Raw genomic sequence first — 26,484 nt, 5'->3', positions numbered from 1 at the left:
GATCCTGTGATGCTTGTTGACATCCTTTCCTGGCCATGCAAATACAGAGTCATGAAATGGATTCGAGCAAGGTAGTGACATGATTAGTGATGATTTATTTATATTAATCTAGCAGTAGGATGTCAGCTGGCCCAGAATGGAGAGAAGATTAGAAATCTGTATCCTAGCTAGAGAACTACTGCAAGAGTCCAAAATAGTAGCTATTGGGATGGAAAGAAGCATGATAAGCCCCGTTAAAAAACTTAGTAATTCAACCAATATTTCAACTCCTGCTGGTATTAAAATTGATTCAGTGATACTAGACTTTCTTTATGCTGAGAAGCAGTTTATTATTGGTTAAGTAGTGACTGTGGTGCCAGCCTACTTGGGTTTAAATTTTGGCTCAGGCACTTATTTGTTGTGTGACTTTATACAAATTGTTTAACTGCTCTGTATCACTATTTCCTCATTTGTATGAGAGGGATAATGATACTTACTATTAACTACACCACTAGATTGCTGTGAGGATTAAAAGAGTTAATATATGTTAAGCACTTATTTAAAATAATGCCTGGCACAGTAAATACCATTTAAATGTTACCAGTTATAATTACTACTATTATTTTTAAAAATTAATTATACTGACCTTCATCTTTCCTGAGATTTTAAGTTTCTAGGAATTAGGGAGAGCTATAGTATAACTATGTATCATCTAATTCTGTGATGGCTCTGGAAAAATCCCTGGATTTTAGAATATCAATCAAGAGGGCATTAAAAACATTATAGGCTAGGACAGTTCACAGGTGTATTTGTGCCCTGTTGTCCCTTCTTTACAATTAAAAAGTCTCTTTCAAATTTAACAAGCTGTTTTTAAAATGTCCACAGCAAGTGTTTCTGGTACCTAATAAGATTATATTTATTTGAAAAAGTAAATATTTTCTGTTAAAAGTAACTGTCAACAACAAATGGAGAAAAAAATGTATTCAAAGAGCAAACTCAATGATATACTGTATGCCTCCATATTCAATCATTTTTGACTAGCAGAAATGACAATTTCATAGGATTCAACCCAATATTTCCTTAAATATACTTTGTCCAAAGAATATACATACTATTAATTTTCCTTAATCAAATTCTACATTTGTCTTTGTTAGTTAAAATAACCAAGAAATAATTTGGACAAATAAGATCAACAAACCTCTAACATAAAATAATAGTCTAGAATTCAGAAAACTTTGGTCTTTGCCATGAACCTTTGATTCCTCCCCTTGACCCGGCTGTGCTGTTGTGGTAAGAAGGCTAGTCTTACAGTCTTGTTCCTACCAACTTTGCATATATCTGCCACCACATGCCTTGTCTTTGTTTGGGATATTGCTTTTTAAAGTATGCTTAGAAAGATTTTCTGGAAGGGTATACTCATTCTTCAGAAATTAAGGCTATTGAAATTAATGAATGAAAAACCAAATTGTTTGATTTACCACTGAATGCCTTTTGTAATGATTTGGGGGATTTACTAATATTCAGAAGGTCATACTTAATTAAAATCAGTAGCAGCTCTAATTATTTAGCTGGCCATCTGCAATCTGGCCATCTGCAATCATTACTTGACTCTCCCAGACCAAATAAAAATATAAATAGTATCTTCAAGCTTAATTTTAGTTTTGAATAGCTCTTGAAATAAAGACAATTATATATAAAACATAAAATAATATAAAGACATGATTAGCATACATTTTGGTGTGGTATATATTTTTTTGGTTTGCAGTTTTAGTTTTAAAAGAATAAGATGAAAGCTACTCCAACTCTTTAAATATACAAACAAACCCTGAACTGCATTAATACCTGGATATCAAAAGAATCCAATCTAAGTTATAGATCTATGTGAAATTAAGTGAACTTAATAAAAATTAGAGTCTCTTCATTAGTAACTGTTACTAATGCCTGTAAGAAATATGGAAAAATATTGCCCTAGCCTGTTCTGCTTTTTAGCTTCAAAGGTTAAAGGGCTCAAAGATGAGAGAGGAGAGGTCTTCACTTTGGATTGCTCCGAAAGAAAAAAATTAGAATGAATAGGAGACAGAAGGAAGTGATCAGCTATGGAACAATACAGACCTCTAAATATTAAGAGCAAAACTCAAATCCAAGTAAAATCACAAGCATTACCCCACCTTCAATTTTTTTTTTTTTTTTTTTTTTAAATATTTTATTTATTCATGAGAGATACAGAGAGAGGCAGAGACACAGGCAGAGGGAGAAGCAGGCTCCATGCAGGGAGCCCGATGCGGGACTCGATCCCGGGACTCCAGGATTGCGCCCCGAGCCAAAGACAGGCGATAAACCTCTGAGCCACCCAGGGATCCCCCCCACCTTCAATTTATTATTCATGCCACAGAGTAGTTTTTTCCAAAATACAAATCTGAGTATAACATCTGCCATTAAAAAAACCTCAATAGCTTTACATTGTTACTGAACTCAACAAAAATAAAAATGTCTTTATATGGACTTGTAGAGCTACTGTGATCCAGTTATTTAATTCTTCTAATAGCTTTCTATTCATTGACCTCTCTCACCAATTAGTTCACTTTATCATTTAGGCACAGGATCCCTTCAGTTACTGATATTCTCTGTGTTGCTTCCAGCTACTTGGCTTCTTGCTATGCTTTCTGCCTTAGAATGTTCTTTCCTTCCCTTTTGACACAGAAAGCCCATATTCTACTGGCAATTAACAATAAGACATATGATTTATTTCCGCTTGTTCTGTGAATAAAGTGTTATGAGGGCTATAGAAAGGTGATTTTATTAGGTGTCTCGATATCTTAATTACCAGAGATAGAAACTAACTTGGTGTAATTTCAGGAGAAAATAAATGTATTAAAAGATAGGAAGCATCTCACAGAATTCTCCAGGAAGCTGTAGCACTGGCTTTGGAGGCTACCAGACCAGGAAAGGAGGCCGCAGTGTACAATGCTCCTGGTTAGAAGCTTCAAGCTAAGATGCTGCCACTAGATAACTTTTCTATTGTATTTGGAAACTGGAAGTGGCTGCCCATTTCTATATGTTTACCTTCTCGAAAAATGGAGTCTATGGACTGTTTTTTCATGTCTTTAATTTTTGCTTCAAAGACTGTGGTGTATATATGCCTGAATTGGCAGAGTCATGCTTGTAGACTTGTGTGAGAGAGGCAGGGAAAGCAAGTAGTTGGCATTTTGAGCCTCTAAAGTAGAAACTATCTTTAATTCAGAGGCTAAGGGACCCCCTAAACACAGAAAGAGGGCTCTGATACTAATTCACCAAGAACAACAACAACAACTATCCACTAGATTAAAAATGAAGATAGAACTGAGGAAAACTTTTTTGGGAAAACAGTATTTTAGGTGGGTCTCTAGCTCTCAGTTTTTTTTTTTTTAAGGATTTATTTATTTATTTGTTCATGAGAGACACAGAGAGAGAGACAGAGACACAAGCAGAGGGAGAAGCATGCTCTCTGTGGGGAGCCCAATGCAGGACTCGATCCCAGGACCCAGGGATCACGACCTGAGCCAAAGGCAGACCAATGAGCCACCCAGGTGCCCCATCTCACTCTCACTCTTATTCTCTCTTTCCTAACTCTTTCTTTCGTGGCAAGATTTTGCCAAAGTGAAAGCAAGTGATAGGGAGGACACTGCAGGGAAAGAAAACATTATAGGAACAGTTCTTAAGTAGCTTTAGAATAAATTGCTTTTAAATAAATCATCACACATAAAAATTCTGACTCAATCGGAGTGGACTGAGGCTCTAGTACCTCACATAATTATCAGATGATTGTTGTACTCACTTGGTCAAGCATTTCTGATCTCAAAAGCATGGACATGTGAATAAATGCTATGTTTGGAGAATAGTAAGTTGTTGGCCCAGTATGAGAGGAACATAGGCAGATCAGAGGTAAGGCAAGAAAGGTAAACTTGGCCAAACAGGGAAGATTATGAAGGACTTTCTCAACAGTTTGAAGTGTATTCCACAAGCCATCAGAGATTTTTGAAAATAGGAATGGTATCATATAGAAACCTATTAATCTTGCAAGTGGGCAAAATACAATATAATAAATACTTCAGTAAATAATAGGAAATGACTGCACATCAGTTATTACACAGAAGAGAAAAATATCCTCAAGAACATGGAATAAAAGTGGGATTTTATATAGGTGCCTGGTTGGCACAGTCAGTTGAGTGCCTGACTCTTGGTTTCAGCTCAGGTGGTGATCTTAGGGTTGTGAGATCAAGTCTTGCATCAGGCTCTGCACTCAGCAGAGAGTCTGGTTAAGATTCTCTCCCTTGCTCCCTCTAGCCCTCCTCACCATGCTCTCTCACTATAATAAGTAAATAAAATCTTTTTAAAAATTCCTGAAATTAAAAAAAAATTCCTGAAATTTTATACATCTTATATGTAGGTGCCTGAAAGTTTAGTCAAGCAATAGAACCAGAAGATGTTTTCTCTAGTTTTTGTGGGTGAATGAGAGTAGATGATTAGTCAATGGAGATTAGAAGAGGAGAAGTAAGAACTCTTAAAATTCTTTTAACTTTTTGGGGTTAAGCTCTTAAAATTTAGAACTCTTAAAAGTCTAAACTTTAGACAAAGATCTTTAAACAGAGGAAAGGTCAAGATTACCTCTTGCCAAGCAAGCTCTGAGAAGAGAATCATTGTTATAGAAGGAAGGAGGGCCCAGCCTGGATTACTGGTAGTTTGGGTTAACTGGAGAATAGTCTTCTATCAGAGAAAGGGAAAGTTTCCCTATCCCTGCTTTGTCACACTGGGTATGGATGGAGGCAATAACATAATAAAAACTGAGATTGGCTATGACCCAGAATTACTTCTTTTCCTTGCAGAGGGCCTACGAAGTATCATCTATATAAACAGATGATCTTAAGTTAAGTTGCATCTATTCATATATGTTGACTTTAAGTCTAAACATGTTTTACTGATATTTGGGGATGCTGTAATTCATTGCCCTGTAGTGTACAAAGTGGTTTGTGGCATGATGATGCTGATTTCTAGAGATAAAACCAATAGACCAATAAATGATAAATCACACAGTAACAACGATCCTTTTGTGAAAAACAGAAAGGTTGATGGGATATCATACAAAGGTTAACGGCCCAGATCCACTTCTGGAATGGATGAGGAGTAAGGAACTACCAGTGTTAACAATCATAACTGGAAAAATTATAAAAGCCCAGTTAGTTAACATTTCTAGAAACTGTCCTAAGGGCAAAAAGCAAATGAAAAACCTTTTTTTGCAACTGCAGTTAGCCCTTACTTACATAGCAAAAGTTTTACTTCAGGTGAGGAAGACTGAATAAGTGGCCCCTATCACTCTTGCCTCAACTCAGTTTTGGCATAGAAGTTTCACACCAGGAGGGAAAAGCCAAGAAGATCAGAGGCTACTATCTCACCAATTGCCCCACTCATAAAACAGGAGAATCATTTCAAGAAAAGTTGTCCAGTATCCCTGTCCTTAGTTTCAGAGCAGTGGCTCAGAGATTTTGCCTAGGGATAGATGCAGGCCATGAAAACAGAGTTTTAAAGTTCTCTCCACAATAAGTAATTTTATTTAAAACAGAGTGTAGAAAAGTTCAAGATTAAGAGTATGCTTGAAACAAGTGAGCAAGTAAGAGGAGGCTAGCAACTTTCCCTGGGAAACAAGACAAAGAGCAGGCACATGAATGAAGAAATAGAAATGGTTGGATTTATCAGTTCTTTTTTATTTATTTATTTATTTATTCATTCATTCATTCATTCATTCATTCATTCATGAGAGACACAGAGAGAGAGGAAGGAAAAGCAGGCTCCGTGCAGGAAGCCCAATGTGGGACTCGATCCCGGGACTCCAGGATCACGCCCTGGGCCAAAGGAAGGCACTAAACCGCTGAGCCAACCAGGGGTCCCGGATTTATCAGTTCTCAAACAAAACAAAACAAAACAAAAATACCCTAGGAAAATAGGGCTTTTACCAGAGACAACCAAGGCAAGAGAGAGCCAGAAAGAGTCCTTCTAAGTAGGAACAAACTTCAAAGAATAGCCCAAAAACTACTCTAGTAAAAGGGCCAGAATTCAATTGGATCAGACTGTGGAGTAATTTGTGTTGTTAAACCTTATCAAAAAGAACAGAGCATTACACTGGCAATCAGGGAAGCTCAACAGATGTGCAAGATACCAAGAGCCAGATACCATAACAAAGATCAAGGAAGAAGACAGTCCAAGAGAGCTCGGTTATAAATATTGTCATTACATGGTGACCATGTGGATGGGCAAGTCCAAACCTTTGGAGGAGTATTATCAGAAGCTTGACACAATGGGGGAAATAGACTTCACTAAAATAGCCTAGCTAAGTAATTAAACAAATAAAAAAGCAAACAACAATAAAAAATCCTGGAAGAGAGGATCAGTATCTAGAGTTGACATGCTAACTAAAATGTCAAGTTTTCAACAACAAAAAAATTACAAGACATGCAAAAAACAAGAAAGTAATACCCAAACACAGAGAAAAAAAGTGAATAGAAACTAATTTGTGAGTGAGCCCAGATGTCAGATCTAACAAAGACTTCAAAGGAACTGGTATAAATATGTTCACAGAACCAAAGTAAAGTACTATGACAAACATTTCAACAGATCTAGAATATTAATAAAGAGAAAGTAATTATTAAAGAAGAACCAAATGGAAATTCCGGAGTTGAAAATATAATGATTGAAATAAAAAATTCAATACAAGGACTCAATAGATTTGAACTGACAGAAGAAAAAAAGTAAATGAATTTGAAGATAGATCAACAGAGATTTTATATTCTAAACAGAGAAAAAAAGAGAAATGAATAGAGTTTCAGAAGAATATGGACACCACCAAGCAAACCAACATATGCCAAATTGGGAGTAAGAGAAGGAAGAGTGAAAAAGGACTTGAAAACTATTCAAAGAAATAATATCTGGAAACTTAATAAAGTGTGTATGAATTAGTCTCTAGGTTAGACCATATCTAGAGAATAAAAAATCCTCAATAAATTTAAAAGAACTGAAATCATATAACATATATTCTCTAATCATAATGGAATGAAATTAGAAACCAATAATAACAGAAAGAAATTGGTAAATTGAAAAACATGTAAATATTAAACAACACATTAATGGGTCAAAGTAGAAATAAAAAATGATATTAGAAAATATCTTAAGATGAATTAAAATAAGATACAACGTACCAAAACATATGAGATGAAGATAAAGCTGTGCTTCAAGGCAAATTATAACTGTAAGCATCAATATTAAAAAAGAAGAAAGATCTCAAATTGATAACCTAAACTTCTACCTAAAGACAATGGAACAATAAACAAAATTAAACTAAAAAGTAAAAATGAGATTGGAAATAAATGAAATAGAGTATGGACAAAATAGAGAAAAATCAATGAAACTAAAGTTTAGTTCTTTGAAAGGTCAGAAAAATTGTGAAACTTTTAGCTAAAGTAACGAAGAAAAAAGACTTACATTATCATAGCAGAAATGAAGGAGATGACATTATTACTGACCCATAGATAAAAAAGTATAAAAAAAACTCAAAGTAAAAAAATTAGGTAACCCAGATGAAACGGACAAATTCTGAAGAGACAAACTATTCAAGAAGAAATAAACCGACTCAAGAAAAAATAGAAAATTTAATAGATCTACAAGTAGAGACTGAATTAGTAATTTAAAAACTTTCCACGATGCATCAGTGTAAGTTCATCAGTTGTAACAAATGTACAATTCTGGTGGGGAATGTTGATAATAGGGAAGGATACACATATATATGAGCAGGAAGTATATGGAAAATCTCTGTACTTTTCCTTTAATTTGCTGTGGACCTAAAACTGCTCTAGAAAAATAAAATCTAAAACAAAACACTTTCCACAAATAAAAGCCTAGGCCCAGATGGCTTCACTGGTGATTTCTGCCAAACATTTAAAGAAGAATTTATACCAATTATTTACAAACTTTTTCTCAAAAGTACAGGAGGAGAGAGCATTTCTCAACTCATTCTGAAGCCATTATTACTCTGATACAGAAATTAGACAAATACATCACAAGAAAACTAAAGACTAATCTCTCTTATGAATATAGACACAAGCATCCTAAATTAAGTAGAAGGAAACCAAATCTAGCAACTTATAAAAAGGATCATACACCATAGCTATGTGGAATTTATCCCAGGAATGTGAGGTTGATTTAACACCCCAAATTAATTAATTTAATACACCAAATCAATAGAACAAAGACAAAGCCCATGCCATGATCTCAATAGACACAGAATAAGCATTTGAGAAAATCCCAAACTTCTTGATGATAAAAAATACTCTACAAATTAGAATTAGAGAAGGGAACTTCCTCAAATAATAAAAAGCATGTAGTAATAATCCATAGCTCATATCATAATTAACAGTATAAGAACGAGCACCTTCTTCCTAGATTAGGAAAAAGACAAAGGATATCCACTCTTAACACTTCTATTCAACATTGTACTGGAGATTCTAGCCAGGGAAACCAGGCAAGAAAATGAAATTTAAGGCATCTAGACTGGGCATAAGTAAAACTATTCCTATTTCGATGATACGATCTTATACATAGAAAATACAAAGGAATTCTCTAAGAAAATATAAAAATTTATACATGAGTTCAGTAAAATTTCATGACACAGGATCAACACAAAAAATCAGTCATTCTCTACATCAAATATGAAATGAAATTAAGATATAATTACATTTAAAATTGTATCAAAGAATAAAATATTTAGGAATAAGTTTAGCAAAAGAAGTATAAAATTACATTCAAAAACTACAAAAGAAACTACAGTTGAAGAAAATTAAGACTTAAATAAATGAAAATACATGTTATGTTCATGGATAAACATGAGCCTTAATATTGTTAAGAGGCAATATTTTCCATATTAATCTTTAGATAAAATGCAATCTCTATCAAAAATCACAGCTGACTTCTTTGTAGAAATTGACAAGCTGAACTTAAAATTTATATGGGGATTTAAAGGACCCAGAATATCCAGGACAAACAATCTTGAAAAAGAAGGACAAAATTGAAAACTTAATTTCTTATATTAAACATCACAAAGCTCAATAATTAAGACGCTATGGTACTGGCATAAAGATAAACATACAGAGCAATGGAATCCAATTGGAAATCCAAAATTTTCATAAATCCATAAATCCAATTTGTGGTCAATTGTTTTCAACAATTGCTAAGGAAATTCAAAGGGGGAAAATAGACTTTCCAAATGGAGCTATGACAAAAAGATACTCATATACTGCTGTATATGATTTTTAAAGGATTATTAGGGAATACAAGTGAAGAATGAAAACCGTTCTCAAACACAACTCAAACACAACTCACTGCCAAATTGCTGATTTTTGCATATCTTCTTCCAGACTTTCATCTATGCTTTTTCTTAAAAAGCACTGATAATACTGTACCTAAATTTTATGCATTTTTAACAAAAAAAGCCCAGGCTTCAACAAAGTCTTTGTAAACATTATGTATGATAATATCATAATACTGCACTGTAATTTGCTTTTACCATTCACTACTGTTTATCATTTAAGTTCTTTCCGAATTTAATTATTATAAATAAGCTTGCAAAGTTTCCTTGGGATAAGGTTTTTTCTATACTTCTTTGGAATAGATTTTTAGAAATTGGGTCAAGGATAATAATATCTTTAGGCTTCTGATATACACATATATCTTAACTACTTTCTAAGAGTTGTACCAGTTTACATTTAGTAGCAGTGTAAAAAAATACAGTTGACCCTCGAACAACATGAGGGTCAGGGGCACTGACCCTCTGCATAGTTGAATATCCACATAGAACTTCTGACTCTCAAAAAACTTTACTAATGATTATCATTGACCTGAGCCTTACAGAATAACATAAAGTCAATTAACACATATTTTGTATGTTATGTGTATTATACACTGAATACTTGCAATAACATAAGCTAGAGAAAAGAAACTGTTAAGAAAATCAAAAGGAAAATATATTTACAGTATTGTCTCAAAAACAATTTGCATGTAAGTGAACCCAGGCAGTTCCGATCCATGTTGTTCAAAGTACAATTGTTCCTGCTTCTATACATCTTCACAAACATACTTCATTTTCATCTTTAAAAGTCCTTAGACCATGGATCTGAAATTCTACTTACAACCTATATTAGAAGAAGAACACATTTTAAGTTTGGTAATGGGGATAATATCAATATTTTCTATAAAGGTTTTGCTTAACAGCAAAGGAAGCAATAAACAAAATTAAAAGGCATCCTACAGAATAGGAGAATATATTTGCAAATGACATACTAGATAAATGACCAGTATCCAAAATCTATGAAGAACTTATCAGGGACGCCTGGGTGGCACAGTAGTTGAACATCTGCCTTTGGCTCAGGGAGTGATCCTGGTGTCGCGGGATCAAGTCCAGCATCAGGCTTCTCATGGGGAGTCTGCTTCTCCCTCTGTCTCTCTCTGTGTCTCTTATGAATAAATAAACAAAATCTTTAAGAACTTCTCAAACTCAATACCTCAAACCCAAACAATACAGTTAAGAAACGGGCAGAAGACATGAACAGACATTTCTCCAAAGAAGACATTCAAATGGTCAAAAGATACATGAAAAATGCTCAACATCCTTCATCATCAGGGAAATACAAATCAAAATGAGATACTGCCTCACACCTGTCAGCATGGCTAAAATTATCAACTCAGGAAATAACAGAGGTAAGTGAGGGTGTAGAGAAAGGGGAACCATCTTAAACTATTAGTGGGAATGCAAACTGGTACAGCCACTGTGGAGAACAGTTAAGGAGGTTCCTCAAAAAGTTAAAAATAGAACTAACCCTATAACTCAGCAATTGTACTACTGGTATTTATCCAAAAGACGCAAAAATACTGATTTGAAATGAGACATGCACCCCGTTGTTTACAGCAGTACTATCAACAATAACCAAATTATGGAAAGAGTTCCAATGTCCATTGATCAATGAATAGATAAAGGAGAAATGGTATGTATACATATATATAAATATATATGTGTGTGTGTGTATGTATATATAATGGAATATTATTCAGCCATCAAAAGAATGAGATCTTGCCATTTGAAAGATGTGGATAGAACTAGAGTGTATTATGCTAAGTGAAGTAAGTCAGTCAGAGAAGGAATACCATATGATTTCATTCATATGGGGAACTGAAGAAAAAACAGATGAAAATAGGGGAAGGGGGCCAGTTCGGCAAATCCCTGGCGACCGCGGTGGGAAGATTCCTCCGGGCTTCGATTGCCGGACACGTGAGTGTTAGTCCATGGGGCATCTTTGCCTCTGCAGCCCTTAGACCTGCTGCTTCCAGAAGAACATGCCTGACAAATGTATTGTGGTCTGGTTCTGGTCAAGCAAAATTCGCTTTTAGCACCAGTTCCTCCTACCACGCTCCTGCCGTCACCCAGCACGCGCCCTACTTTAAGGGCACTGCCGTTGTCAACGGAGAGTTCAAAGATCTAACCCTCAATAACTTTAAGGGGAGATATTTGGTGCTTTTCTTCTATCCGTTGGACTTCACCTTTGTGTGTCCTACAGAAATTGTTGCTTTTAGTGACAAAGCCAAAGAATTTCAGACATGAACTGTGACGTTGTTGCAGCATCAGTGGATTCCCACTTCACCCATCTCGCCTGGATCAGCACACTGCAGAAGAATCACAGTTTGGGCCACATGAACATTGCACTCCTGTCAGATCTGACTAAACAGATTTCTCGAGACTATGACGTGCTGTTAGAAGGCCCTGGTATTGCTCTAAGAGGTCTCTTCATCACTGACCTCAATGGAGTCATCAAGCATTTGAGTGTCAATGATCTCCCTGTGGGCCCAAGTGTGGAAGAGACCCTCTGCTTGGTGAAGGCATTCCAGTTTGTGGAAACCCATGGAGAAGTCTGCCCAGCAAACTGGACCCCGGATTCTCCTTTAATCAAGCCAGATCCAAGTGCTTCCAAAGAATACTTTGAGAAGGTAAATCAGTAGGTCATCCTGTGTCCCCACCTCTTCTCACATCAGGAAAGAGTGCAGTTGGAACTCACCTTTAGCATTTCAAAAATGATTATTTATAGAAGATAAAATACCCATTATGCTTATATTCGTAAATAATCTAAATGTTTTGTTTTTGTAACACTGGCCAAGGCTTTTAAATGTATTCACATACTTTAATTGGTAACCTCTTGATGGCTGGCTAGCTAGTTTGTAGGATGCTAGTTCACCTAGTCCTTGCATTGTGTCTTCATTGGAAAGAGGAAACATTCTTCTTTGTTGGCCTTACTTGAACCTTTATGTTCATCAGAGTAGTACAACAAGCACTGAAGCTTGTGATCAAAGGTCCTGAAACTTTGTTGAATTTCTTTGCGATAAACTAAATTTTCTTTTAAGGCAGCAAAAATCATACATAGTTTTAAGGTGTTAACATCAGTGGTCTAATGTAATAACTCTTGCAATGGCTGTATGTGTACTTGAAAAAAATGTGAATCATGTTTTTAAAAAAAACACGGTGGCAGAGTGACTTAAGTGATCATGTGTGTCTCTTATCCCAGAGATTAACATAGTTATTTTACTTATTTGTTAGCTGACGTAGGGTCTACATACTATTCTAGATACTGATTGGATATAATTATAAAGGACATTTATTGAATCCAGGAATTGCATTCTGAAATCATTGCAATTATTTTCTTTTCTGAAGTGCTCAATGTAAAGTACATAATAAACATATTTTAAAATAAAAAAAAAAAAGAAAATAGGGCAAGGGAAGGAAAGATAAAATAAGATAAAAAGAGAGAGGGAGTCACACCATAAGAGACTCCAACAATAGAGATCAAACTGAGGATAATGGAGGGGAGTTGGTTGGGGGGATGGGCTAAATGGGTGAAAGGTATTAAGGAGGGCACTTGTGATGAGCACTGGGTATTGGTAGATGATGAATCATTAACTTCTACTCCTGACACCAATACTGCACTATATGCTAACTATCTTGAATTTAAATAAAATCTTGGAAGAAAAACAAACAAAAAAACACCAAAATAAAACAAAAACAAAAAAAACAAACACAAAAGGTTTTGCATAGTTTTATGAGATTAATGTACCATACATTAAATAGGAGTCAAGTTAATTTTTCTTATTCTGGAAAAGAATGGATTTTTATCAGTCAGATCACATAAATACAAGGCACTGTAGCAGAAGTGGAAGAATGTGATGGAAAGGTATAAGCACAAAAACAGTTCAATAACAATACGAGATTTTAAGGTTTCAGAAAATAGCATAAGGTCTCAAGGTCAGTATAAAATTATTGTCAAAAAAGCAGCATGTGGGTGTTGTACATAAGTGATGAATCACTAACTTCTATTCTAGAAACCAGTATTATACTATATGTTAACTAAAAAAAACTTAAAAAAACAAAACAACATGGAAAATAAAGCTTCTATATGTTCAAAGGAGAGAAATCACCTCAAGTTAGAATGAGATTTATTTTCTAATCACAGAACTTAGTACATATATAGGAAACTAGAAAAGTCTTAACATATTCAAAAGTCCTTAAACAATAAATGTCAAAATTTATAAAAAATCCTAATGTTTGATTAATGTTTCTAACATCTGAGCATTAATATGCACACTAATAGCTTTCATTTTGAGATTACTGTTTTTTCTCTCTTCATTATTTCTTCAAGACTCTCTTCTAACAAATTTGTTTGTGATATATGATAGTAAATTCATCCTTGCAGTGAGTGGTTAATTGTACCTGTGGTTCATCTAGTCCTGTCATCAGGGCTTTCTTTTCCTTGGTATGTATGGATTTGTGCTTGGAATATCTATTCTAATACTAGTGAGTTGATGGCATTGCATTCTTTGGTCTAATATCTATCACACAGAAAAATATCTTTCTTGGGTAGTAGTAGAATATTATTTATGTTAAATGAAAACCACTATCAGTTTAGTCGATGCTATGGATGAATTTCCATCTTATTACTTTGAATAAATCAATTCACTTTTATTCAATGTCTGATGTTTACACACACGTGCACACACATACACAAAACGCATTTTTACAGTACTTTTAAGAAATAGCTCATGAGTTTTTGTAAGATGGAGAAGCTTTTATGTTAAACTTGAAGAGCTTCAGAATCTGCCACCAAGAAAGCCACAGTTCCATATCCAAAGACTGAAGACAAAACAGAGTTCCCATAACCTATATATTCATCAACCAAACAAAAGTTCTCATATCATAAAATACTGATTAGTGTATACATCACTCATTAATTATTCCCTACTCAAATATTCTTTCCTCTTTAACACTAAAAAGCCTGTCCTTACCTATTAAGATAAAGGTTCTGTTAGTTGGTCTTACCTTCATCATTGGATGTTGCAACTGTATCTATTCTTTTAGGATTCTATTTATGACTATAGAAAATATAACACAATTGACAATAATATAATATAAAATGACTCAAAGTCAATATCAAAGAAAAATGCAGGATTCCATGAGGCATAGGGTTAGTGAAAGTGGTACTTGAGCACTACTCAAATTGCACATAACCCCAGTTAAGACAGTTAAAAGGTGAAATAAAGAAGATTAGCAAGGATTATTACTCCACTGATGCGCCAAAGGTGAATAATCTGAATATCTAAGATTGGAGAGATCCTTGGGAAAATTGAAAAAATAAACAAAAAAAAGACCCTGAATATTTTTGCAAAACAATCCTCTTTAAAACATCCTAGAAGGTTAAGCATTAATAGTTGGATATCATATTGTGTTATCAACTGTGATAGAAATAACAAAAAAGAAAATGAAAATGTCATTCATTCTTTATGGAGTTTCATTATTTTACAGTTAAAATTATAACCTGTACTTAAATAGCCTTTGGTTTAGTACTTTTCATAATAAAGTCCTACTAAACCTTCCCTTTCTATTCCCATGCTCCCACTATTTACTATACATCTTTCATTTCTATTTCATTTAGATTCCTTGTTCTGGTATGGATTCTTAGGTAAAAACAATAATACAGGATAGGCATAAAAAGAATTTTGATTCTTAAAAATGAATACAGATTAAGTGAATTCCTTTTTAACATGGATGTGAAACTTAATTTCATGTGCTCATAAACAATGCATTCCATAGGCCTAGTATAGTGTTAACAAAGAAAGCAAATGTCATCCTCAATCTTTGTTTATACCTTGAGAGATTTCAATGCACAATGTAAGGTATTGGGTGAACAAGTAATTAAAGCTCACCTATATAAACAGAGGTCTGCAAAGTCTGGGAGATTAAAATCAATGCAAAGTTATATGGTAAGTCAGCTCAGGGATTGAAATACAGAAGAAATATGATCATAACTCTGATTAACCTTGCCGTAATATTTCTCAGCAACTAAGGGTTTTTAAAGATATATATTAAAAGTCAAATGACATGGATATGGAATAATCAATCTATCATATGAAAAGCAAGGATCATTTGGAAAGTGATAAAAATCAATTGATAGTTTTCCAAGATGATAGGAAAATATATTTATTTACTTAGAAGAGGAAAAAAACCTTTATGTTAAGCAATCCAACCGTTAAATAAAATGTCAGATTTCATGTTTGTAAGAACAATTACTTTAATCACAATAACTACTTTTTTTAATTGAAATATTATTGATATACCATATGGAAACGAGAATACCAGTAATAGAAACAAATGTTTGCTGATGTTTAAACAACTAAAACTTTAACCTAAGGATAGTATTCTGAAGAATAAGTAGGAAAAAGGATAGTATTCTGAAGAATAAGTTGGAAAAAATGAATGCAGTAGTCAGGTATAAGTACAAGTACCAATTAACAATTGCCATATGATAATATGGGTGATTATAGCCAGATATTCTGATTATTCAATTAACGTCAGAGAGGAGAATTTTAATGTAAAATTTCCTAACTTTGAAAGATTATAGGACACAAATGACATAAATCTGCCCGCTGAATCTGGCCTATAGGCCAGTGGTGTTGCAAATCTAGAATAAAGTAATGATATTTTTATTTATAACTGACATATTTATAGTAAGGAAAATGTTTCAAATACTTTAGTTCAATTTTCTCATGTCAATCCTATTAATATTCTTTAGTAAGTTTACAAATGGGAATAATAAAATTGTGATATTTTAAAAAATATTTTATTTATTTGAGAGGAGGAGGAGAGAGAGAGAGCACAGAGAGAAAAGCAGACTCTCCTCTGAGCAGGGAGCCTGATGCCACTTGATCCCAGGACTCTTATCACGACACGAGCTGAAGGCAGATGCTTAACTGACTGAGCCACCCAGGTGCCCTTGTAAGATCTTCTCAATTATGCTTTCATTTCCAAATGTCTTGGCATTGGGTAGGAGGCAGAAAAGAGAAGTTAAGTGTGCATCCAAACTTGTGAACATTTAGTGAAGAACAATGACAATATCAAAGATACACAACTACAATCTAGACTCCTTTCTTTGTTTTCCTTCAGTTATCCCTCAGTTATTCAGAATGACAGAGTGCTATAAACTGCACTGTCTATTTGTTTCAGGAGCAGATGGGAAAAGTAGCTGCTTTAAAATGTGATTAAAATATGAGGCCTCTGTTTCGTATTTATTTTTCTTTTTAAGCTTCAGATTTTAGGCTTAAGCAACATTAATCAAGGGAAGAAGAACCAGACAGCTGCTGTAGCCCTAGTCCAACGTTTATGTCTCTGCATGGGAAATGCTATAAAAACAAACAAATAATCACACCAAATAGACAATCGACTCTATCTTTTGCAAAATCTGAGAGAAAAAAAAATATCACTCATATATTGTTGGAGTGAGTCCAGTGTGGTGTACAATCTTTATGGAGGGTAACTAGTCAATATTTATTTAAATTAAAAATGCATTTACTATTTTGTATTCTGGTTATGGTGATGGTTATGCAAATCTATGCATGTGTTAAAATTTACAGACTGGTACATCAAAAGAATGTAGTCAGTTTTACTGTATAATAATTTTTTAAAAAGAACAAGTGCAAAAAAAAAAAAAAAACAAAAAACAAGTGAGCCTAGTAAGCCTAGTATACTAGTATATCCTAGTACCAGGGTTGTGGCCATTTTCAGGTTAATAATTACATCATCTTAATGGTGGGTAATGCTGACAGTTCCCATCCATTGTCTCATCTAATTTTATAATTACCCAATTAGCATAGGGACTAGTCTCCAATTTTTGCAGAAGAGTACACCAAGGCTCCATGAGAGGGGAAGTGACTTGCCTAAAGTCACATGGCAATGGAATAATGAAGGCCAGACCAAAACCAGGCCTGTCTGCACAATTATAAACAGCCTCCAACCCCTATGTTCCCACTCTGTTGCTCTGAGATGGCTGAACAATAAAGATATTTTTAAGTGCATTTACTCTTTGATCCAGTGATCCTGCTTTGGAAGTTTAACCTACAGATATCCTACACATGCACAAAACAACAATATTCAATTTTTTTTTCACTGAGGCAGTGTTTACATCACCAAAGATTGAAAGTAACTCAAACATTCCTCCACAAGGCGCTGATTAAATAAACTATGACAGACTTCCAATGGAAAATCATGTGGCTATGAACAGAAATAAAGAATATTAAAAAACACCAAACCAGAACAAACAACCTCCCCGTTCAGAACTCCAAGGTAAATTGTTCAGCAAAAAAAAAGCAAAGTGCAAAACAAAATATATTGTACACTGCCTTTGTGTAAGAAAGGTGGGTATACATCAATACCTCTATCTGTTAGTATGCTATGTGTACAAAAATGAAAGGGTACACAAGAAACTAGTAACAGCTTTGACCAGAATGGGTTGGTGGTGGGAGAAGATGGAGACAGTGTTATAAAAGCAAGATTCTCGGTGAGATCTTTTTAAGATCTCTCTCTCTATATATATATTTTAAAGATCTTATTTATTCATAAGAGACAACGAGAGAGAGAGATAGAGAGAGAGAGGCAGAGTCATAGGCCGAAAGAGAAGCAGGCTCCTTGCAGGGAGCCTGATGTGGGACTTGATCCCGGGACTCCAGGATTACGCCCTGGGCCAAAGACAAACACCCAATCGCTGAGCCACCGAGGCATCCCTTTTTAATGTTGTTTTGAGTTTTGAACCATATGTGAAAAGTTAAGACAGTTAAGAAAGAAAGGGATTATAGGCAGCTGAGTGGAGCTATAAGTTTATGTATTAACCTTTTACTTTGTTCCCAAAAGCAGCAATTTTACTCAATCTTTCTCCTATTTCTAGCAAGAACAAAGCATGTTTCACTTAGAGTAGTTTCTGCTACTGTGAGTCTGAAGGAAGGGAAAATCTGTATTGGGGACTTAGGTGGAGAACACATTTATTGTGACTTAAAAAAAAGCCATCAATAAAGGATAAGCAGCTTTAGTTCCTAGATTTGTTCAGTATAGTCCACTAAAGGTATGTATTAATTTTACCTGAATAGGGAAGGAAAGACCTGCTCATCTGACTTCAGAGCTAAAATTAGGATTCCTTTATTTCTGTTTCAAATTCCTAAGAACTAAATATTGTATGCTGTGTGTTTGAAAGAGCAAAGGATTCTAAAACCTTGGTCTCAGCAGTTAAACTGTCAAATACAAATACTAGATAATCTGTATCTACTTCACTGCCATCCCCTAAGAATCATTCTTCATAGAACCCTTACTGAGAATTTTTCCTTATTGCAAAAAGTACAGAATGATTTGTTAGTGAAACAAACTTTCTGGCTCAGGTTACCTGCTTTCCATAGGAGCTCTGTAAAACTGCTGTAAATGATGAGGAACAATCATAGCTTTGATTGATCTAGAAACATTTCTAGAGTGATGTGCAGTTTACAGATTGAATTCTCGTATCTTATTTCATTTCATCTTTACACTCTGGTATGTGGGTATCATTAGCTCTGGGGTGCCTGGGTGGCTCAGTGGGTTGAGCATCCGACTCTTGATTTTGGCTCAGGTCATGATCTCATGGTTGTGGGATCCAGCCTCTTGTCCAGCTCTGTGCTCAACACAGAATCTGACTGTCCCTCTCCCTTGGCTCCTTCCCTCTGTTCATGCTCTTGTTCTCTCTCTTTTTCTATCTCTAAAACAAATAAAAAAAATAAAACAAATAAATAACATCTTAAAAATTCATCCTCCAGAGATTGCCAGAGGCCAGACTGGAACCCAGAGCTGACTGTGAGACCACCTGATTTTCTATTTTCACACAGTTATAAATATATATGGATATACATATGTAACTATATGTGTGTGCATATATATAAAACTATATAATTATAAATGCCTGCCACACATGACTAGTTTATTTATTTATTTTTAAATATTTATTTATTTATTCATGAGAGACAGAGAGAGAGAGAGAGAGAGAGAGAGAGAGAGAAGAGACACAAGCAGAGGGAGAAGAAGGCTCCATGCAGGGAGCCCGATGTGGGACTCGATCCTGGGTCTCCAGGATCACACCCTGGGCTGAAGGCGGCGCTAAACCACCAAGCCACCTGGGCTGCCCACATGACTAGTTTAGAGATAATAATAGTTATTATCTGATAAGAAGGTTAAGTCTTAAAATTGATCTATAAGGAAAAAATATACAGTCATCAAAAATACCTTTGGAGATAATTTAAATCACCCACCAAGCAAAAAAATAGTGTGGGTGGCTTAAAAACCTGGTTATCTTAAATTTCGAAGTACAAATTAATATATCATATACACTAGGGTATATATACTTAAACATAATTATCACATTACATGTATTTCCCAAAAGAGGATGATAATGGGTGAATTTCTACAACTAAATGTAAATATCATGGAAATCCACTGTACAAATAATAGCCAACATTCAATGAGAGCTTATTGTGAGTCACATATTATGCTAATGTTTTATATATTACCATATTTAATTGTTTACAGATGTCTATAAGGTAGATCCAAACTCATAAATACAGATGAGGAAACAGAAGTCTTTGAACGTTTGAGTCACACAGGAAGTATCAATGCCATGATTTGTACCCATTCATTTTGACTCTAGAAGTCATTAGCCCTAGAATATGAATTGGTGTTCATATTCTTATTTGGATGCACCATAACTGCATTAAACAAGGCAGCAGAAGGAACCTTATATATCCAAGATGATAAGATGATAAGTTTGACAAAGATTCGTAACCTAATTTCCAAATTCTTATGTAAAAATTATGGCAATAGGACTTCTGGTCAAGATGGCACCGGGAGTACACATTTTAGAGACATATCTGTCAAATACTTAGTATTGTAAAGCACAGAGAGAGAAAAAATTAAAAGATATATGTGTACTAAAAGTAAAAATCCCCATGTAACAGAATACAAAGCAGTAAGCAAGGCTGATAGTGTAGACTTGTTAGGTTCCAGGTCTGATAGCAGTCAGAGGCACCAGTGGTTGGAAGTGCACGGTAGTGGAGATTAAAAAGAACTACCTGGCAAAAGAGTTCAGCCAGTTTTGCTGCATAAAATCTGCACTGAGGTGTGATTCATCAAATTCTGAAAAAGAGGCTGTAAAAAAGCTCAGTTAAAGCTTATGCAAACCCAGGGAGCCAAAGGATGAAGACAAAGCCTACCTCTTACAACACAGGCCAATCTCACTCCCCCAACATCCTCTCTGAATCAGTGATTAGAATAAGCAGAAAACGATGAGATAAAAGAAAACAAATTCCCCTCAAGATAAGCCTGCAAATTAATTTCCAAAGCATATGAGGAAAACTTAAAGCCAAGAAAGACAAAAACCTCAACAATTTTAGTAGAGTACGTAAAGTTAAAAGAGAAATATGCAAAACAAATACATACGCAGAACAATCAGAAAATATCTTAAAAATAAAACTTTAAGATTCTTAAAGAAATAAAATAACAACATCTAAAAAGAGAACAACAAAAACCCTATGAAACAAAATCAACAGAAAAGATAACAGATGTATATGAAAATATACAACAGAAAACTTTGAAAATGAAAATATATTAACTGGAAAAGAAAACCCTAATGGACATCAGAAATTCTAAACTGGTGCAGTAAACTGGAAAACAGGATCGAAAAATTCACAAAGAATAAGATACTGAGAGGGGTGCCTGGCTGGCTCAGTCAGTAGAGCTAGACTCCTGATCTCGGGGTTGTAAGTTTGAATCCCATGTTGGGTGCAGAGATTACTTAAAAATAAAATATTTAGGGGGTGCCTGAGTGGTACAGTTGGTTAAGCCTCTGACTCTTGGTTTTGGATAAGGTTGTGATCTCAGTGTCGTGGGATCTAGTCCTCCATCCGGCTCTGCCCTCAGGGAGGCTGCCTCAGATTCTCTCTCCCTCTGTGCCTCCTGCTTGTGCTCCCTCTCTCTAAAATAAATAAACAAATAAAAAAAAAAGAATAAGATACTGAGGTAAAAAGAGATGAAAGCTGGGAAAGACTAGTTAACAGTCATGGGGGAATAGATGCTTTAACATGTAACCAAACAAAAATTTCAGAAGTAGAAGATAAGAAGGCAGATAAGCAATGTTTGAATGTTAATGGCTGAGATATTTCCAGTACAAAGGTCAATATGGTATCTGTGATCAAAAGCATCATCATTAAATCTATAAAAAATATATGAAAATAAATTCACACCTCAACCTTTCACACAGCAAAGTGCAAAAATCAAGGTTTAATAAGAAAATCTCAATACTATGAGAGGGAGAGAGAGGGAGAGAGAGAAAGAGAGAGAAGGGGGAGAAAGATTACTTGTAAAAGAACTATAATTAAATGGCACACTTCTAGTCTATATCCAAAGATTCTTTTTTTTTTTTATCCAAAGATTCTTGAAGATATTAGAGTAATATTACCAAAGTACTGATGGAAAAAAATTGCAACCTAAACATTTAAAACAAGCTAAATTACCATTAAGTAGTGAGCTAAAATAAAAATATTTTTAGGCCTATAAAAACTAGCTTACCACTTGACATGTTTATTGAAATAACTACTTATAGCAAAAGAAACCCTGAACATTGTGGGAAGGCATGAGATGTAAGAGACAGTTGTAAGCACAGAAATCAAACTAATGTCTCTTTTAAAATAAAATTAACAAAACACAAAAGTGGAATTACAGTTCTAAACAAAATTGTTAAGGAAGGTGACAGATAAAATGTGGAGATTATTTAGGGACAGGATATTCTAAGTTATTTTAAATTTCATGAGGAAATTTTATATATATTAAAAATTTATGAGTAATAATTAAAAGAATAGAAACATGAATTTATAGCTTCCAAACCAGCAGAATGGGGGGAATAAAGGAGAAAAGGAAAGAAAAAAAAAAACCTAAAATGGTAAAAATGAGTCCAAATGTAACTGTAACTACAATAAACATAAACTTTTTAAAAGAAAAATACTATCAAAATGGGATTAGAAAAATGAACCCAGCTTTATTATGCTCAGAGGCATACACCTAAGAACATGAGGTTTGGTGGCATAAAAATAAAAAAGAATGGAAAAGATATTCCAGGCAAGTACTAGCACAAGGAAACTATGAATGTAGAAGACTTTAACAACACAATTAATAAGCTTTTCAAAAGCTGCATATAAAAAAACCCCGCTCTTTGTAAAGCTTATTAATTGTGTGTTCCTCTGAGCATAGAGCTCCTATGAAGCATACATGATAATTGATTTAATTTCTTCACTACCGGTCTGTTCAAGTTTTCTCTTTCCTCTTGTTTCAGTTTTGGTAGTTTATCTAAGAATTTATCCATTTCTTCCAGGTTATCCAATTTGTTAGCATATGGTTTTTCATGATACTATCTTATAATTGTTTGTATATATGTAGTATTGGTTGTTATTTCTTCTCTTTTATTTGTGATTTTATTTATTTGGGTCTTTTTTCTTTTTGGTAAGTCTGGCTAGAGGTTTATCCATTTTATTAATTTTTTCAAAGATCAGTTCCTGGTTTCATTGATCTGTTCTACTGTTTTTTTTTTTTAAAGTTTCTATATCATTTATTTCTGTTCTAATATTTATTATTTCCTTCCTTCTCCTGACTTTAGACTTTATTTATTTATTTTTTTTCTGATTCTAGCTCCTCTATATGTAAGGTTAGGTTGTTTGAGATTTTTCTTGCTTCTTGACATAGGCCTATATTGTCATATACTTCCTTTTTAGGACGGATTTTGCTGCATCCCAAAGGTTTTGAACAGTTGTGTTTTCACTGTAATTTTTTCCATGTATTTTTCAATTTCTTTTTTGATTTCCTGGTTGACTCATTCATTGCTTACTAGCATGTTGTTTAGCGTCCAGGTATTTGTGTTTTTTTCCAGATTTTTCTTGTAATTGATCTCTATTTTCTTACCACTGTGGTCAGAAAAGATGCTTGATATGATTTCAATCTTCTTAAATTTATTGAGACTTGTTTTACGGCCTAACATGATCTTTTTTGACAAATGTTCCAAGGGAACCTGAAAAGAATGTCTATTCTGCTGTTTTGGGGTGGAATATATATGTGTATGTGTGTGTATATATATATATATATGTATACACACACACATATATATTAAAGGATCAAAGGATTTATTTATTTATTTGAGAGCAAGAGCAGGGGGAGGGGCAGAAGGAGGGGGGAAAAGCAGACTCTCTTCTTGGCATGGTGCCTGATGTGGGGCTCAATCCCAGGACCCTGAGATCATGAAAGCCAAAGTCAGATGATTCACTGACTGAGGCACCCAGGAACCCTAGATAGAATATTCTGTATATATTTGCTAAGTCAGTTTGGTCCAGTGTGTCACTTAAAGTCATTGTTTCCTTGTTGTTTTTCTCATTAGATCATCTGTCCATTGATGTAAGTGGGATATTAAAGTCCCCTAATATTACTGTGTTACTATCAATTAGTTTATGTTCGTTATTAATTGTTTTATATATTTGGATGCTCCCATGTTCGGTGCATAACTATTTACGAGTGTTATATCTGCTTGTTGGATTGTTCCCTTAATGATTATATAATGCCCTTCTTTGTTTCTGCTGTCTTTTATGTATTTATGTATTTTAAAAAACATTTTATTTATTCATTTGAGAGAGAGAGGATGAGAGAGCACAGGTACGGGGAGGTACAAAGGGAGAAGCGACTCCCTGCTGAGCAGGGAGACAGACATGGAGCTCAATCCCAGGACCCAGGAATCACAAACTGAGGCAAAGGCTCACAACTGAGGCTAAACTGATTGAACCACCCAGGTGTCCCAAAAGTCTTAAGTCTATTAACAGTTTTAAAGTCTATTTGTCTAATATAAGTTACTACTCTTTCTTTTGACATACATTTGCATAATAAACGTTTCTTCTTCTGCTCATTTTCAACCCGCAGGTGTCTTTAGGACTAAAATGAATCTCTTGTAGGCAGCATATAGATGGGTTTTCTTTTTTTTTATCCATCTGACACCCTGTAACTTTTGATTGGAGTGGTTAGTCTATTTACATTTAAAGTAATTATTATAGATGTATATTTATTGCCATCTTATAACTTGGTTTGTCATTATTTCTGGAGATGTTCTTTCTTCTCTTTGTCACTTTCAGTCTCTCCCTTGCTCTCAGAGTCTCCTTTAATATTTCTTGCAGGGCTGGTTTAGTGGTCATAAGCTCTACTAGTTTTTGTTTGTCTGGGAAACTTCTGAATGATAGCATTGCTGGACAGAGAATTCTTGGCCTAGATTTTTCCCATTCAGCACTTTGAATATATCATGCCACTCCTTTCTGGTGTGTCAAATTTCTGTTGAAAAATCTCTAGTTAGCATTATGGGTTTTCCTTTTTAAGCTAAGGACTTCCTTTACATTGCTGTTTTTAAGATTTTTATTACTATATTTTGCAAATTTAATTACATTATGTGTTGGTTGGCCTGCTTTTGTTGATTTTGTTGGGAATTCTCTGTGCCTCCTGGATCTGGAGTATCTATTTCCTTCCGCAGATTAGGAAAGTTTTCTGCTATTATTTCTTGAAATAAATTTTCAGGCCCCTTTTATCTCTTTTTTTCTGGGACTTTGATAATATGAATGTTATTATGTTTGATGAAGTCACTGAGTTCCCTAAGTTTATTCTCATGTTGCATACATCTTTTTTCTCTCTTTTGCTCAGCTTCATGATTTTCCATTATTTTGTCTTCCAGGTGACTAATTCATTCCTCTGCTTCTTCCAGCCTGCTGTTCATTGCACCAAGCTTGTTTCTAATCTCATTTATAAGCATACATGAGACAATCATGAAAAATGATGACATGCTAAACCTCAAAATAAGTGTCAAAGATTCAGAATCATGTGGAATAGCCTATGATCATAATCAATTAATGATTTACATAATAATATAGATGAATCTTGAATGTATTATATTAAGTGAAAGAAGACAAAATCAAAAGACAACACATGGTATGACTATATTTAATCATCATTAGTAATATGAACTATATCTGGAAAAGGCAAAACTATAGACAAAAAAGAAACCACTGCTTGCCAGAGACTAAAGGAGAGGGATTGACTACAAAGGGCACAGAAAAATTTTTGTGGGTGGTGAAGGAATGAATAGGTAAATTTGCCAAAAGTCAAAATAGCACACTAAAAAGATGATTTTACTTTATGTAAACTATACCTTAATTAACTTGATTTCAAACGTTCTGCTTAATTACTTAAAAATAGTGATGAAAGCATTGCCTCAAATGCATTTATAAATTAGAAAAATGATTAAAAATTGATCAAATATTTTAATCAAAGAAGTGAGAAAAAATCAGAGAAAACATAGGAAACAAGGAAAGAAATGATGAACATAATAACATATACCAATCTCTAATAGTATGAATAAATGAATAAAACAAGCAAAAAAACATTATAGGTGAAAAGAGGACATGATTAAGATACGGTATATGTATTAACCTATTAACAGCAACTTTAGGACATACTTGATACCTTGGATGAATTAAACAATTTATAAATATATATGCCTGGGTTTTTACTGGTAAAATTCAAGCAAAGGAATGGGTTTTATAAATGCTTCATAGTTTCATACTACAACCAAATTTCAATGATCTGTTTTTGTCTCAAACTCTCACTAGAAATATTTTCCTTATTATTCAGATCTTATCCATCTTTTCAGTCCTAAAGCTATGAGCTTTCCATAAGCTTTTATCATTTCTCACTACCGCTCTGTAATTGCCTTACCTATATGATTATTGTTCATTCAACCACAGCTTACATTTACTTTGTATTTTATTTTCAACTGGATTTGAAATAATGTTCTATAAATATTGTGAATGACAAATGAAAATTGTTTCTTAAGAGTGATATTGAAGAAAGGGAGACAAAATTGTTTTTTGAAGTTATACAGCTAAGAGCACTTCAATTGAGTATATTAAAACTAGAGAAAAAACAAACTTTCCCTTTCTTCTTCTCTAGGTTTAAATTTTTAAAGGACCAATAATATC

General features: G+C 34.2%; 2 protein-coding genes across 8 annotated transcripts in view; one reads left to right on the top strand and one right to left on the bottom strand.

Moving 5' to 3' along the window:
* LOC129495411 (methyl-CpG-binding domain protein 5) overlaps positions 1–26,484 on the bottom strand; it is a 433,502-nt gene that overhangs the window by 155,378 nt on the left and 251,640 nt on the right. The window lies entirely within an intron of this gene.
* Positions 11,240–12,048, top strand: LOC129495420 (thioredoxin-dependent peroxide reductase, mitochondrial-like). Its single transcript, XM_055302904.1, is given in 2 exon segments — positions 11,240–11,642; positions 11,645–12,048. Coding segments are annotated over 2 exon segments (807 nt in total).

The sequence above is a fragment of the Nyctereutes procyonoides genome, unplaced genomic scaffold (genome assembly GCF_905146905.1).
Source record: "Nyctereutes procyonoides isolate TBG_1078 unplaced genomic scaffold, NYPRO_anot_genome, whole genome shotgun sequence".
Classification (NCBI taxonomy): Eukaryota; Metazoa; Chordata; class Mammalia; order Carnivora; family Canidae; genus Nyctereutes; species Nyctereutes procyonoides.
This window is presented reverse-complemented; position numbering and strand designations above follow the sequence as displayed.